Source organism: Lepidochelys olivacea (genome assembly GCF_965140295.1).
Source record: "Lepidochelys olivacea isolate rLepOli2 genome assembly, chromosome: 15".
Taxonomy (NCBI): Eukaryota; Metazoa; Chordata; order Testudines; family Cheloniidae; genus Lepidochelys; species Lepidochelys olivacea.
Window position 1 is genome coordinate 13,148,044 of NC_140425.1, and position 13,513 is coordinate 13,161,556.

The window sequence follows — 13,513 nt, forward strand, 5'->3', positions numbered from 1 at the left end:
TGCTTGTATGCAAAAATCTAAGCTAAAGCAGTTTCTGAATTCTTAGAAGATGTAGCCTGCAAAGTTGAGAGGCTTGCTGGCCTTCAATTCATTGATTTTAAAATCTATTTGTAATGCCTTAATCAATAAAAACTGGTAAAGGGCAATGTGGAGAATTAGGGCTAAGTTAATATTTAGTTATTTATGCATTACACTTAAAAGAAACTATCCCTACGCCAAGGAGTTTACAGTCATCATTAGATAAAATTTGACTTGACACAGAAAGCAGGAAAAGGGTGAAAATGTGAAGGGGTGGCACTGCCATAGTAAAAAAGAAAAGGAGTACTTGTGGCACCTTAGAGACTAACCAATTTATCTGAGTACAAGCTTTAGTGAGCTACAGCTACGAAGTCATATGGCTACTTATTTGCTTTTTATTTTATTTACTATGGTTACCAAGTTAATTTTTATACACATTCATTCAAAATGTACAAAAATCAAAGTAATAGAAATGTAGTGTTGGAAAGGACCTTGAGAGGTCTTCTAGTTCAGCCCCCAGTGCTGAGGCAAGACCAAATATACCGAAACAATTCCTGACAGGTGTTGGTCTAACCTGTTCTTAAAAACCTCCAATGATGGGAGATTCCACAACCTTCCTTGAAAGCCTATTTCAGAGTTCAACTATCCTTGTAGTTAGAAAATTATTCCTAATATCTAATCTAAATCTCTTTGCTGCAGATTAAGCCCATTACTTCTCGTCCCACCTTCAGTGGACTTGGAGAACAACTGATCAGTGTCCTTTTTACAGCAGCTCTTAACATATAACCCCCCCATCCACTAGCCAGCAACCTTGCCAAACAAGGAAATTAGGTTAGTTTGGCATGATTTGTTCTCGACAAATCCATGCTGGCTGGCTATTCCTTATAACCCTATTACCCTCTAAGTGCTTACAAACTGTAATAATTTGTTCCAGTATCTTTCCAGGCACCCAAGTTAAGCTAAACGGTCTATAGCTCCCTGGGTCCTCTTTGTTCCCCTTTTTAAAGATAGGTACTATGTTTGTGGTTCTCCAGTCCTCTGGGACCTCACCCATCCTCCATGAGTTCTCAAAGATAATCCCTAATGACGCTGCTTCAGCTAGTTCCGTAACCACCTTAGGGTGAATTTCATCAGGTCCTGCCAACTTGAAACACATCTAATTTAACTAAATACTCTCTTTAACCTGCTATTCCCCTATTTTGGCTTGCATTCCTTCCCCGTGTTAATATTGTGTTAAGTATCTGGTCACAATTTACGTTTTTAAGTCAAGAATGAAGCAAAATAGAAACACCTTAGCCTTCTTGATATCGTCCATTATCAACTCTCCTTCCCCACTAAGTAGAGCACCTACAGTTTCTTCATCTTTCTTTTGCTCCTAACGTATCTATTGAACCTTTTTTATGGCCTTTATGTCCCCTGCTTGAGGCAACTCATTTTGTGCCTTAGCCTTTTTGATTTTGTCCCAACATGCTTGTGCTTTTCTTTTGTTCTCATCCTAGGTAACATGGCCATGTTTTCACTTCTGATTTTCAGGTAATTAGAAAGCTCCCAATGGAGCCATACTAGCTTCTTACTATTTTTTCCTATCTTTCCTTTGCATCAGGATAGTTTGCTGCTGTGCCTTGAATATTAAACAAGGATAAACAACAAAAACAATAGGGAAAAGACCAAAAGAACTCTCTGAAATTAAAAGCATTGAAGAAAAAGAAAAATATGAAAGTCTGGATTCTGAAGCACTGCTATCCACAGTTATGGGCATTAATTTATAATGTACGCATACATTTTATTTTTAAAAGTTCCTTCCCCATCTCTCAAAAAAATTGGCCAATTCATCATTCAAATGATTTATCAGACTCTCCACATAATAAATTTCTTTAAAATAGTGTAAGTGTAGAAATACAACCTTTGAGAGTTGTCAGGTCATAACATATTTTTCATATACTTGGATCACATGATCCATAAATGCATTTCAGTTCATAGTGACAAGACTCAGAATGCTTAACATTTCCTGTTTGAGACGGATGAACATGAATAGAAGAGAACGTAGTCACCTGCTGTGCATATCGTAAAGACTACTTGAACTGAATCAAAGAAGAAGAACATGACTAGGAGAGAAACAGATGCTCCAATCGGAAGGAACAGTGCCTGGGTGGAATCGATGGTCTGGATACCTGCAGGAGAAAGAATACAACAGGTTTCATTTATGAAAGAATATAACAGGTTTCATTTATGGGATTTCTCAGCACACATACTAAAACAGAATATTGTATTTAGATCTTCTCCTAGTCTGTTTTTGTAGTCCAGTTCCCAAATGTATCCAAGAACTTTATAGTGAATTTGGTCATTATACTGCTGACTTAAAAGAATACGGATTCTGAGATACCCATTTAATTTCAAGGAAATACACCAGGGCCTAGCTACAGTACTGAATGCAAAACTGGTTCTTCAACTAAGACTTACTACTCTTTCACAGGGGCTAGGTAAAGAACAGCAGCAACAGCTCTATGGAGCCCAGGGAGAGGGATGGATGGGGAATGGTGGCAGTCTGTGCTCAGGATGTTGTTTGTGACTATCAAGATATGACAGCAGGTTTAGCATTAATTGTGGTAATTTGATTCCCAATCCCATCTCATGTTTACCATACTATTTACCTTAATCAAGACAAAATCAGTGTTGTCGAAGATTTAAAGGAATGGCGTTATCATGTTAGAGTTCTAAAACTCTAGTCAAGATGACAAAGCAAGATGTTCTTTAGCCAGGGCTAAACTGGTTGAGTTAAAGGTTGCTTTAACTTGACCAGTTTAGCATACGCTAAAGAACTTCCTTGGTCTTAACTAGAATTTTAGAAGGTGTTCAACTGTGTGAGCTAGCTCAGTTTAATACCACACCTTTAAATCCTATTCAAGAGAAGGCCACTGTGCATTTATATAGCATTCTTTGTAAGTCACACAATAACTTACAGAGTAAAAAGCTAATGATCAAGTTTTCAAAAGCACCTAAATCACTAAGGGTATGTCTGCACTGCAATTTAAAACCCACAGCTGGCCCTTGCCAACTGATCCAGGCTCACAGGGGTTGGACTAAGTGGCTGAATTCAGGCTCAGGCTGGAGCCTGGATTCTAGGACCCTGTGAGGTGGGAGGGTCCCAGACCACAGGCTGCAGCCTGAGCCCGAATGTCTACAACTTAGTCTCAGCCCTGTGAGCCCAAGTCAGTTGCAAGGGCCAGCCACAGGTTTTTAATTGTCGTGTAGACATACCCAAAGGTAATTTTGAAAATATTACATAATATGTACCGATTTAGCGGACTATTTAAATATAGACATAAATTAGTATAACAAGTCACCTGTAAAATTTATTCTTGAAAGCAGACTCTCTAAACATGGAGCATAAATACTAAAGGTTTTAAGTCTGATCCACTCAGTGACATTAAGAACATATCATATGGTACGGTGAAAGATATGTTGGGCCCTATTAAGCTTAATGATCACTAACTTTAAAAAAATCAATACAGAATTGTACAGGGACTCAAAAAATAATTTTTAAAAACAGAAGTAATCTGTTGAAATAGCTTGGTGCCAGTGAGAATATACATGGCACCATCCTAAATTAACTGGAGTCTAAGAATCAGACTTCTGGGAGATGAGAGAACAAGGTGGTTACTGAAATGGGGCTTTGATAAAAACTAAAAATAGTGTTTAAGGAGTTCCCAAACTGTTTTTGGCTGGGACCCCCATTGAAAATATTTCAGGCTGTGATGACCCCCCCTCAAAAAATGACAACCCCTGCATACCATTCCACCCTTACTTCTGCACTGCTGCTGGGGGCGGTGCTGCCTTCAGAGCTGTGTGCCTGGCCAGCAACCCTTGCTCTTCAGCCACCCAGCTCTGAAGAGCTTGGGCTGTCAGCCAGAGTACAGACATGCGTTGGGGCTGAAAAAGCTCACGACCCCCCCAACCCCATAACCACCTCACGGGCCCCAGTTTGAGAACCACTGAAGCTCTTTGGTTGTGATGGCCTCAATCCATTATTCTGAAGATGACAAAACAGATGAGGAATAAAAAGAGGTTGCTTGCCTAACCCTAAATTGGAGTGTATGGCCTCTGCAATCCCAGCACCAGTGACCCAGGAACCTTCCACAAAGCAGGGCATGTTGGCACCCAGAACAGTAAGCCCGGAAATAGCCTTCCTCTAGGTAGATAAGGCATTCTTTGTGGAGTTCAACTCCATCATCTTGAAAAAGCAGGACACTGCTTTAAGCCAGACTTCTTAACCCAAGCAGCAACTGTGTGTTAGGTACAGCAGTCCAAATTCCAGACCAGAATAAAGGCTTCACAACAGTACAAAAACAGAACACACACTAAAAGCCACTACAACACTCCTAAAACATTAAACTATAAAACACTTAAAAGTTTTGGCTGAAAAGCCAAGCTAAGTTTTACATGCAATACATGAAGGCAACTTATGGAAAAAGATTGGAGGCTGTTGGAACCCACAAGACATTTTATAGGTTCAGCTCCACCAATGGTATTTGTGCGTTCCCAACAAACACAGCTTTCTAGAGTGTTTCTGAAACTATGCTCTTCTGGGTTATTCATATCTCTTAAGTGTGAAAATGCAGATGCAATTCTCAAAGATAGAACACTTCAAGAGGTTAATGGGGGGGAAATGTGAGTGAGATAGCATTGTGAACTTGATCGTATACCCATGTTGAATGACTTCCAGGACCCATTTGTCCATTGTTGTCACACTCCAAGCTGGTAAAGAGAGTGCTGAACACCCCCCAAAGGGAGTGGGTCAGGTGCACAGTGAGAGACAGTGGTTGGCAGCTCCCTGGTTGCATTCAGAAATAACGCTTCCGAAAAGACTTGAGTATGAGATGCTGGAGGTTGTGATGAACCTTCATAAACAAGCAAGGGAAATACAACCTAGATGGAGCTACTGTAAGGTGGGTGCAATATTGGTTAGAAAACTGTTCCCAGAAAGCAGTTATCAGTGGTTCACAGTCATGCTGGAAGGGCATAATGAATGGGGTCCTGGAGGGATCAGTTCTAGGTTCAGTTCTGTTCAATATCTTCATCAATGATTTATATAATGCCATAGAAAGTACATTGTGACAGGGTCGGGCCAGATGGCTATAGGAGAGTGACAGATTAGCCCCAGGTTAAGTAGGTCCCTTTTCCCTGGGTAAGGTAACAGGGAAGGTTCCAGAAAAATCAGGAACATTCTGGAAACAATTAAGGCAGACAGGCTGATTAGAACACCTGCAACCAATCAAGAAGCTACTAGAATCAAGTAAGGCAGGCTAATCAGGACACCTGGGTTTAAAAAGGAGCTCACTTCAGTTTGTGGTGTGTGGGAAGAGCTGGGAGCAAGAGGCGCAAGAAGCTGAGAGTGAGAAAGCGTACTACTGGAAGACTGAGAAGTACAAGCATTATCAGACATCAGGAGGGAGGTCCTGTGGTGAAAATAAAGAAGGGGTTGGGAGGAGGCCATGGGGAAGTAGCCCAGGGAGTTGTAGCTGTCACACAGCTGTTACAAGAACCACTGTAGACAGCTGCAAACCACAGGGCCCTGGGCTGTAACCCGGAGTAGAGGGCAGGCCCCGGTTCCCCCATCCCTCCAACTCCCTACTTGATACCGGAGGAGTTGTACTGGACTGTGGGTTCCACCAGAGGGGAAGGTCTCTGGCCTGTTCCCCAATCCACTAGGTGGATCAGCAGAGACTGCAGTGATTGTTCTTCCTTTCCCAATGCTGGCCAGTGATGAGGCTACCTGAGTGAACAGCAGATTTGAGCCACGAAAGCGGCCAAACCAAGGGCTGCCATGAACCTCTGAGGTGAGAAAATCCGCCAATAAGTGCAGGACCCACCAAGGCAGAGGACGAACTTTGTCACGACACTTATAAAGTTTGCGGATGATACCAAGCTGAGAGGGGTTGAAAGTACTTTGGAGGATAGGATTAAAATTCAAAATGATCTGGACAAACTGGAGAAATGGTCTGAACAGGATGAAATTCAAAGAGGACAGATGCAAAATACTCCATTTAGGAAGGAACAATCAGATGCACACATACAAAATGGGGAATGACTGCCTAGGAAGGAATACTGCGGAAAGAGACCTGAAGGTCATAGTGGACCACAAGCTCAATATGAGTCAACAGTGTAACACTGTTGCAAAAAAGGGGAACATAATTCTGGGATGTGTAAGCAGGAGTGTTATAAGCAAGACATGAGAAGTAATTCTTCCGCTCTGCTCCACACTGGTTGGGCCTCAACTGGAGTATTGTGTCCGGTTCTGGGCGCTGCATTTCAGGAGAGATGCGGACAAATTGGAGAGGCTCCAGAGAAGAGCAACAGAAATGACTGAAGGTCTAGAAAGCACGACCTATGATGGAAGATTGAAAAAGTTGGGTTTGTTTAGTCTGGAGAAGAGAGGACTGAGAGGGGACATGACAGCAGTTTTCAAGTACACAGAAGGTTGTTACAAGGAGGAAGGAGAGGAATTGTTCTTCTTGACCTCTGGGGATGGGACAAGGAGCAATGATCTTAAACTGCAGCAGCGGAGGTTTAGGTTGGACATTGGGAAAAACTTTCTGTCAGGGTGGTTAAGCACTGGAATAAATTGCCTAGGGAGATTGTGGAATCTCAGTCAGATTTTTGGGAACAGGTTAGACAGGCGCCTCTCAGGAATGGTCTAGATAGTACTTAGTCCTGCTGTGAGTGCAGGGGACTGGACTGGATGACCTCTCAAGGTCCCTTCCAGTCCTATGATTCCATGAACATGGAGGACTGGGCCATTGGCTCTTCTACCGCTTGTGAGGAGACTCATAGGACCACTGGTGGAAGAATTGGGGAGCTCTAAATTGCTGTGTTGGAGGCGGGTGATAGAATTTGTGTTTGGATGCTGGTGTGTAGATACCCAGTGATCGAAGAGTGGCACTGGAGTCTTTGAGGAGTGAGGGGAGTCATCAGTCCTCTGATTGAAGAGATGAGACTCATCGAAAGGGAGGACCTATATGGTGGTCTGGACCTCCCTCGGGAAACCTAACAAATATAGCCACAACTCCCTGCACATGATGATCCCTGTAGCCATTGTGTGCAAAGAACTATCTGCTGTGGCCGTGGCCTGGAGAATTGTCCTCACAACTAACTTCCCCTCCTCTAGGGTAGCCTCAAAGCAGGCTTAATACTGCTGGGGCAGTTTGTCTGTGAAGTCAGCCATCTTGCTACAGCTAAGCAAGTCACACTTGGTGAACAGAGCCAAATAATTGGAAATGCAAAATAGAAGGCTGGCAGACGAGAAAACCTTGTGATGCAGAAGGTCAAGTCCGCTGCGGTGGAGCATGGGCAGGGCTTAAAATTCAGCCAGAGCTGTCCAGAGTGGAGCTCCAGTAAATATTTTCAAACCTGTGGGAGCCGCAGGCTCCAGGAAATACTCTGAGAATTTAAGCCCTGAGCGTGGATGTTGCTGCCGGGCCCGTTCCATCGCTATCTAAATGACAAGGGAATGAGGAGTGGTATGGGGAGGGGTGAGAGAAGAGAAACTCAGATCCCTCTGAAGGCACATAGTACCTCTTCTTTGCCCCCTTGGGGGTGGGTGGGCAGGTACCTGGAGTGTGCCATACAATAGGTGCTGGTTGAAGAACACCATCTTTGATTGCTAGAGCCACTATGGCTGGTACTGAGGCATGCAAGATTTCGTGCAGCTGGTGCTGCTTGTCTTGTTCTTCCGCCAGTGAGATGTGAAGGGCATCCATCATCTTGAACTTGGTGGCAGCCATCCAGGGCTGAAGAGGGAGTCGAAGATATAGGAGACAATGAGGGGAATCACTTCAATTCTGGTGGTACTGTCAGAGTTGGACTAAGTGGTGTACCCTCCAACAGCAGTTCTGAATGCCTATTGATGACTGTTGAAGGGGCAAGATTGGAGACTTTTCACAAGCAGAGTGGGAAGATTCTGATGGCAGATACTGTGACCACGAAACCCAGTAAGGCCAACCAGGCAGATCCAGTGATTGCTGCGGAGGTCCCCAACGAGCAGGATACCAAGGACCCCATGGCTGGGCAAAGGGAAGATATTGCCATTGAGTCAGCAGGACCTTAGAATAGTCACATCAGCAGTGTGTTGGGAGGTGGGGGAGGCACCGACGCTGCATTCCATCCAAGTCCTCAGATGTTGATAAGTCAGGGCCCGGTTCAAATGGTGGTGCCATAGGGACTGGCAGAACCATGGGAGCCATTGGGGAGCAGGGAGGGACACAGCCCGAAGGAGGCAAGGCTAATGTACGGGACTTACTCTCCTAATAGGCAAAGCACTTGAAGGCATGGAGACCTCATCTTTGCCAAAGCAAAGAGTTTATGAGGCTCGGGGTCCGATTCGAGTCTTCCCCTGTGTCAGCAGCATGGACTCCACAGTCTGAACCAGAGCCAGAATGGAGGACTGCCTCAGAACAAAGGCATCAGCAGTGCTGACGTGGAAGGAGTTTACAGCTCAGTGGATGGAACTGATGGATCGGACATCCAGTGTGGCTTCCTATCATGCTTGTGAGCCTTGGAAATGGCTGCTTCTTCGTGGCCAGAACTGGACGGAGGACCATCCTTCTTGGGTCTGGAGAAAGATTTACTGCCATGGTTATGTGTATGCCTCCTTGCCTCACGGCTAGGCCCTGGTACTGATACCAGCAGGACTGGACTGGTGCTACTTGGTAGGAGGTGCGCTCCTCAACTGCTCAGGCTGACGTATGGGGGGGAGGGAGGAGTGTCCATGGCCTGGATCCAACTGAGGCCTCATGCTGACCTCCATGAAGTGGAGGGCCCAGTCTTCCTGGGTACATCTTGGGAAGGAGAGGCAGATACTGCATCTAGATGAAATGTGGGCTTCCCCCATGAAGTAAAGGGGAACGAGCAAGGGTTGGAGGTGCAGATCTTGAAGCCCGGCATCTTTGGCATAATCCAGTACCCAGGCATAGGTGCTGGGGTGGGGGAGGAGGGTGGCGCACGCATGACCAGTAAAATGGCATCCCCAAGTCCTTAAAATCCTAAAAACTACTTCTGCAAACAAAAAAAACTACTAAAAAACAACAACTATATACAGAAATAAAACAGTCTTTTCTGTGTTATAGGGAAGTGAATCACAAGAGATGAGAGAACAGAAGAGGCTTCACTCGGACCATGTGATGCTGAGAAGAAACTGAGGGCCCTGCCCTTTATTGCCTTGGACAGAATCATGAGGTGGAGCAAGGGCACATGCGTGGACTAACGGACACTACTATTTTCAAAAATCTCAGGCTCCGAACACATGCATATAACCCTCAGTGGAATACAATATGGACCATCACTCGAAGAAGAACTATCTGGGTAAAGAAACAACATTTGTGATGAAAAGCTGGCCTTCAATGCAATATTGACAAAATAGAATGTAATGGGTGCACACCCAGTCTAATGTCATAGCTGTGTCCCCAAAATATTTACAAACATTGCTACATGCAGAATCAGGTAGAATTACAGGATTTTAAAGGTGAGGTTTTAAGGCTGACGTACCATATACCACAGAGCAGTGCTTCTCAAGCTACCTGTTGTGGGGGACTGGCAATTTTTTTTTTTCCAATGTGCACGCAGACCGGCAGCCGATGGCTCACGGACCGGCATCGGTCCGCGGACCACCACTTTGAGTAGCACTACCATAGAGCACAAGAATGATTGTTTTAATTTTCGAAGATATGTTTGAATAGGTTGCTCACTCAGATATATGGTATCACTAGTCAAGATTTCCATGCTTCAAAACACATTAAGCCCACACGAAATCTTAAACCAACAACTTAGTTTTCAGTCACCAACATTTCAGTGGCCTTTCAAAAAAAAAAAAAAAAAAGCAGCATAAGGTAGGGCCTACCAATAATATCCACAGAAGTAATGTCATCCACATGACATAATTATTTACTTTAAACCCCAAGGATCTGTTATTTCAAAACAGCTGGCATAGTCCAACAGAAAAATTAAAGAATCCAGTTGCTCTGAATCTAGACATTACCTTGGATGATATAAAATGGTAGCAGAATTGTACTATAAATAGACATTATGCTGATGTGAGGAGTTGGGACCTATCAATTCCCATGTTCTAATCGTGCCTCTAATAATTGCCTTCCTCAAGGCAAGAGAATATAATTTGTGTGCATTTCAAATTCCCATATTACAATAGTTACACACCATAACCCACCTAAAAGGGTTGTTATAGATCAACAGTGTGCCCTTGTTGTCAAGAAGGCCAATGGCATTTTGGGATGCAAAAGTAGGGGCATTGCCAGCAGATTGAGGGACGTGATTGTTCCCCTCGATTCGACATTGGGGAGGCCTCATCTGGAGTACTGTGTCCAATTTTGGGCCCCACACTACAAAAAGGATATGAAAAAATTGGAAAGCGTCCAGTGGAGGGCAACAAAAATGATTAGGGGACTGGAACACACGATTTATGAGGAGAGGCTGAGGAAACTGGAATTATTTAGTCTGCAGAAGAGAAGAATGAGGGGGGATTTGATAGCTGCTTTCAACTACCTGAAAGGGGGTTCCAAAGAGGATGGATCTAGACTGTTCTCAGTGGTAGCAGATGACAGAATGAGGAGTAATGGTCTCAAGTTGCAGTGGGGAAGGTTTAGGTTGGATATTAGGAAAAACTTTTTCACTAAGAGGGTGGGGAAGCACTGGAATGCGTTACCTAGAGAGGTGGTGGAATCTCCTTCCTTTGAAGTTTTTAAGATCAGGCTTGACAAATCCTGGCTGGGATGATTTAGTTGGGGATTGGTTCTGTTTTGAGCAGGGGGTTGGACTAGATGACCTCCTGAGGTCCCTTCCAACCCTGATATTCTATGATTCTATGAATTAATGTTTACAAAGTGCCCTGAAGATGGAAAGCATTTGTATAAGCACTAAGCATTTGTAATAATGTGTTGAAAGATGATGATGATTTTGTGAAGGCCAAAACTATAACAGGGTTCAAAAAAGAACTAGATAAATTCATGGAGGATAGGTTAATCAATGGCTATTAGCCAGGATGGGCAGGGATGGTGCCCCTATCCTCTGTTTGCCAGAAGCTGGGAATGGGCAACAAGGGATAGATCACTTGATGATTACCTGTTCTGTTCATTCCCTCTGGGACACCTGGCATTGGCCACTATCAGAAGACAGGATACTGGGTTAGATGGACCTTTTAGTCTGACCCAGTATGGCCATTCTTATGTTATGACATAGATGTTGCAAGGCTTCTAAAACAGCCTTCTCAGTGCTTGCTATCAACTCAGTGCTCTGATCAACTGTAGTCTATTAGGAAAGGGATCAGGGAGCTTCTGAGAGACTGAGTTTTTCTGTTCACAAACTCCTAGATGTTAAGAGCTCTGCAGTGTACACTTCTTCCTTGGAGCTGTAATGGATTAGGAAACGTAGGCAAAGCCATATCACGGTTCACATAAAATACAATATGTTTAAGGCCTAAACTTAGGGAGACATCTGACCATTATTCTGGGAGAAAAACACATGGCTCCGAACAAGACAGAGAAGCTCCCTATTATTCTCTTGTGGCAGAACAAAGCACTATGAAGAAAAGTGTCTCTGATGCTCTCCTGAGTATCAGTGGCTTAAACTAATTTGGAATATGGCACTCTTATTTCAGAATAAGAGCATATATACACATAATGAATTTATCAGGAATAGTTATTCCAGAATGACTCCCCAGGTGGATAAACTCTTTAAATATCTGTTTACTTCATAATCTGTTACTAGAAGTCATTATCAAGACTGAAAGTACCTGTAGGCTCTTCAGGTAGAAAAAAAACTGGCAACAAGGATGAGGCTCTATTAAAAAACAGATTAAATGTCAGAGCATACACAGCGAGTATCACTCGGTAAAACCCTGTGTCTCAGATGCTACATTGATAGGGAACATACAAGTACATGAATGTATGTGAAGTAAGTTCCTCCAAACTGAACAGCTTAACAGGAAACAAGGGTGCCTCCCTGAAAGTAACAACATCTTTTAAGATCAGAGCTATATACACTGCAGACTTTGACTAAATTGCTGTGTCAGAATTTACCAATCTCCCTTAAAATGTGTATATCTGGCCTAGGTGGGGTACTGTAAATTATTTTTTGGAAGCATACTGGCTCAAAATTTTACATTCTGCGAAGAGCTGAGAAGGGACTCAAAGTCAGCCTCTTTTGAGCTCCAGGGAGCAACAATAAAGCCAAGAAATTCAGCACATCTTGTTTGGGCCCATCCCATTTTAGCAGAGCAACTTACTTGTATCCTAAATAGCACCCATAGCCCATGTGAACTTAGCTTCTTATTCATTCACCCTCTTTTTGCTTTAAGAATGAACCCCATATTTTAAGGGGACATGTTAGCACCGCACATTAACTCTCAACCTCTAACAATTTAAACAAAAGACGCTCAGGTTGGAATACAGAATTATTGCTTTGCCAAACAAGACCAGATTTAAAAATGTGGACTCGGATTCAAGAGATCAGGGCTGTAGTCTCAGTTCTGTCAGTCTTCCTGTGTGTCTTTGGACAAGTTATTTGACCTTGGTGTCTCAAGGTTTACTTATTGGTAAAACTGAATAATATTTCCCTATGTCTGAAGTAAAGGTGAGGGTAAATTCATCAGTGCTTGTGACATACTCAGGTACTTTATAGTGATGATCACCTCAGAACAGCATATAATTTAATTACAATCTATTTTTAATACTAACTGTTCAAAAGAAATAAGAGAAGTCTTCCACCTCTATCACAACTGTGAAGCATGCAATAGTGTATATATGAATGTTTTGAATCCTTAGTATCTGTGGGCATGTTTGATAACAGCACTATGGGGCTCACAGTTCATAAGTCTGCACGTCAGATTGGCCTACACAGAATGTCTTTGCTACATCATAAGAATTCAAGCAGCACAGTGCAAGAATACAAACCATGATAAATTCCTGAATGCAGCATACTAGATTGGCTGATGGGAAGACAGAAAGGACTAATGTGAGCAATTGGAGAGTACTTACTGTTGTTGGTGCTGTTGCCATTGAAAGACCCAGGTGAGCTGCTGCTGTCTTTCTCTTTGTCTTGATTCTCAAAGTCCATGTTAAGGGACCTGCAGAAACAAAGCAAACTCTTAATACTCAAGTTTCAAACTCCCATGGAGGTTCACTGTTTGATTTATAGTTATTTCACAGATAATCAATAGGATACGTAATACCAGGGTACAAATATATAGTAATGACAGGGTAGTTCGCACGGCTGGAATGGAACTGTATGCGAAAGAAAGCAGATTGTCAAATATCGTAAAAATCTTAAATGAATCAAATACTACAACAATCTCTATTGATCAAAATTCCATGCTTGAATAATAAGAGTATAGCAGTAGGAATAGACTACCGACCACCTGACCAGGAGGTGATGGTGATAGTGAAATACTCAGGGAGATTAGAGAGGATTCAGGGAAAAAAAACAGAAAACC

At 43.1% G+C, this 13,513-nt stretch overlaps 1 protein-coding gene across 3 annotated transcripts in view; it reads right to left on the reverse strand.

Moving 5' to 3' along the window:
- SPPL3 (signal peptide peptidase like 3) overlaps window positions 1-13,513 on the reverse strand; it is a 142,006-nt gene that overhangs the window by 23,584 nt on the left and 104,909 nt on the right. For all 3 annotated transcript variants that reach the window (XM_084649001.1, XM_084649003.1, XM_084649002.1), the window contains exons 3-4: window positions 13,059-13,147; window positions 2,070-2,189 (exon numbers count right to left, since the gene is read on the reverse strand). In XM_084649001.1, the coding sequence (XP_084505127.1) occupies window positions 2,070-2,189; window positions 13,059-13,147 (209 nt within the window). The remainder of the gene's footprint in view (window positions 1-2,069; window positions 2,190-13,058; window positions 13,148-13,513) is intronic.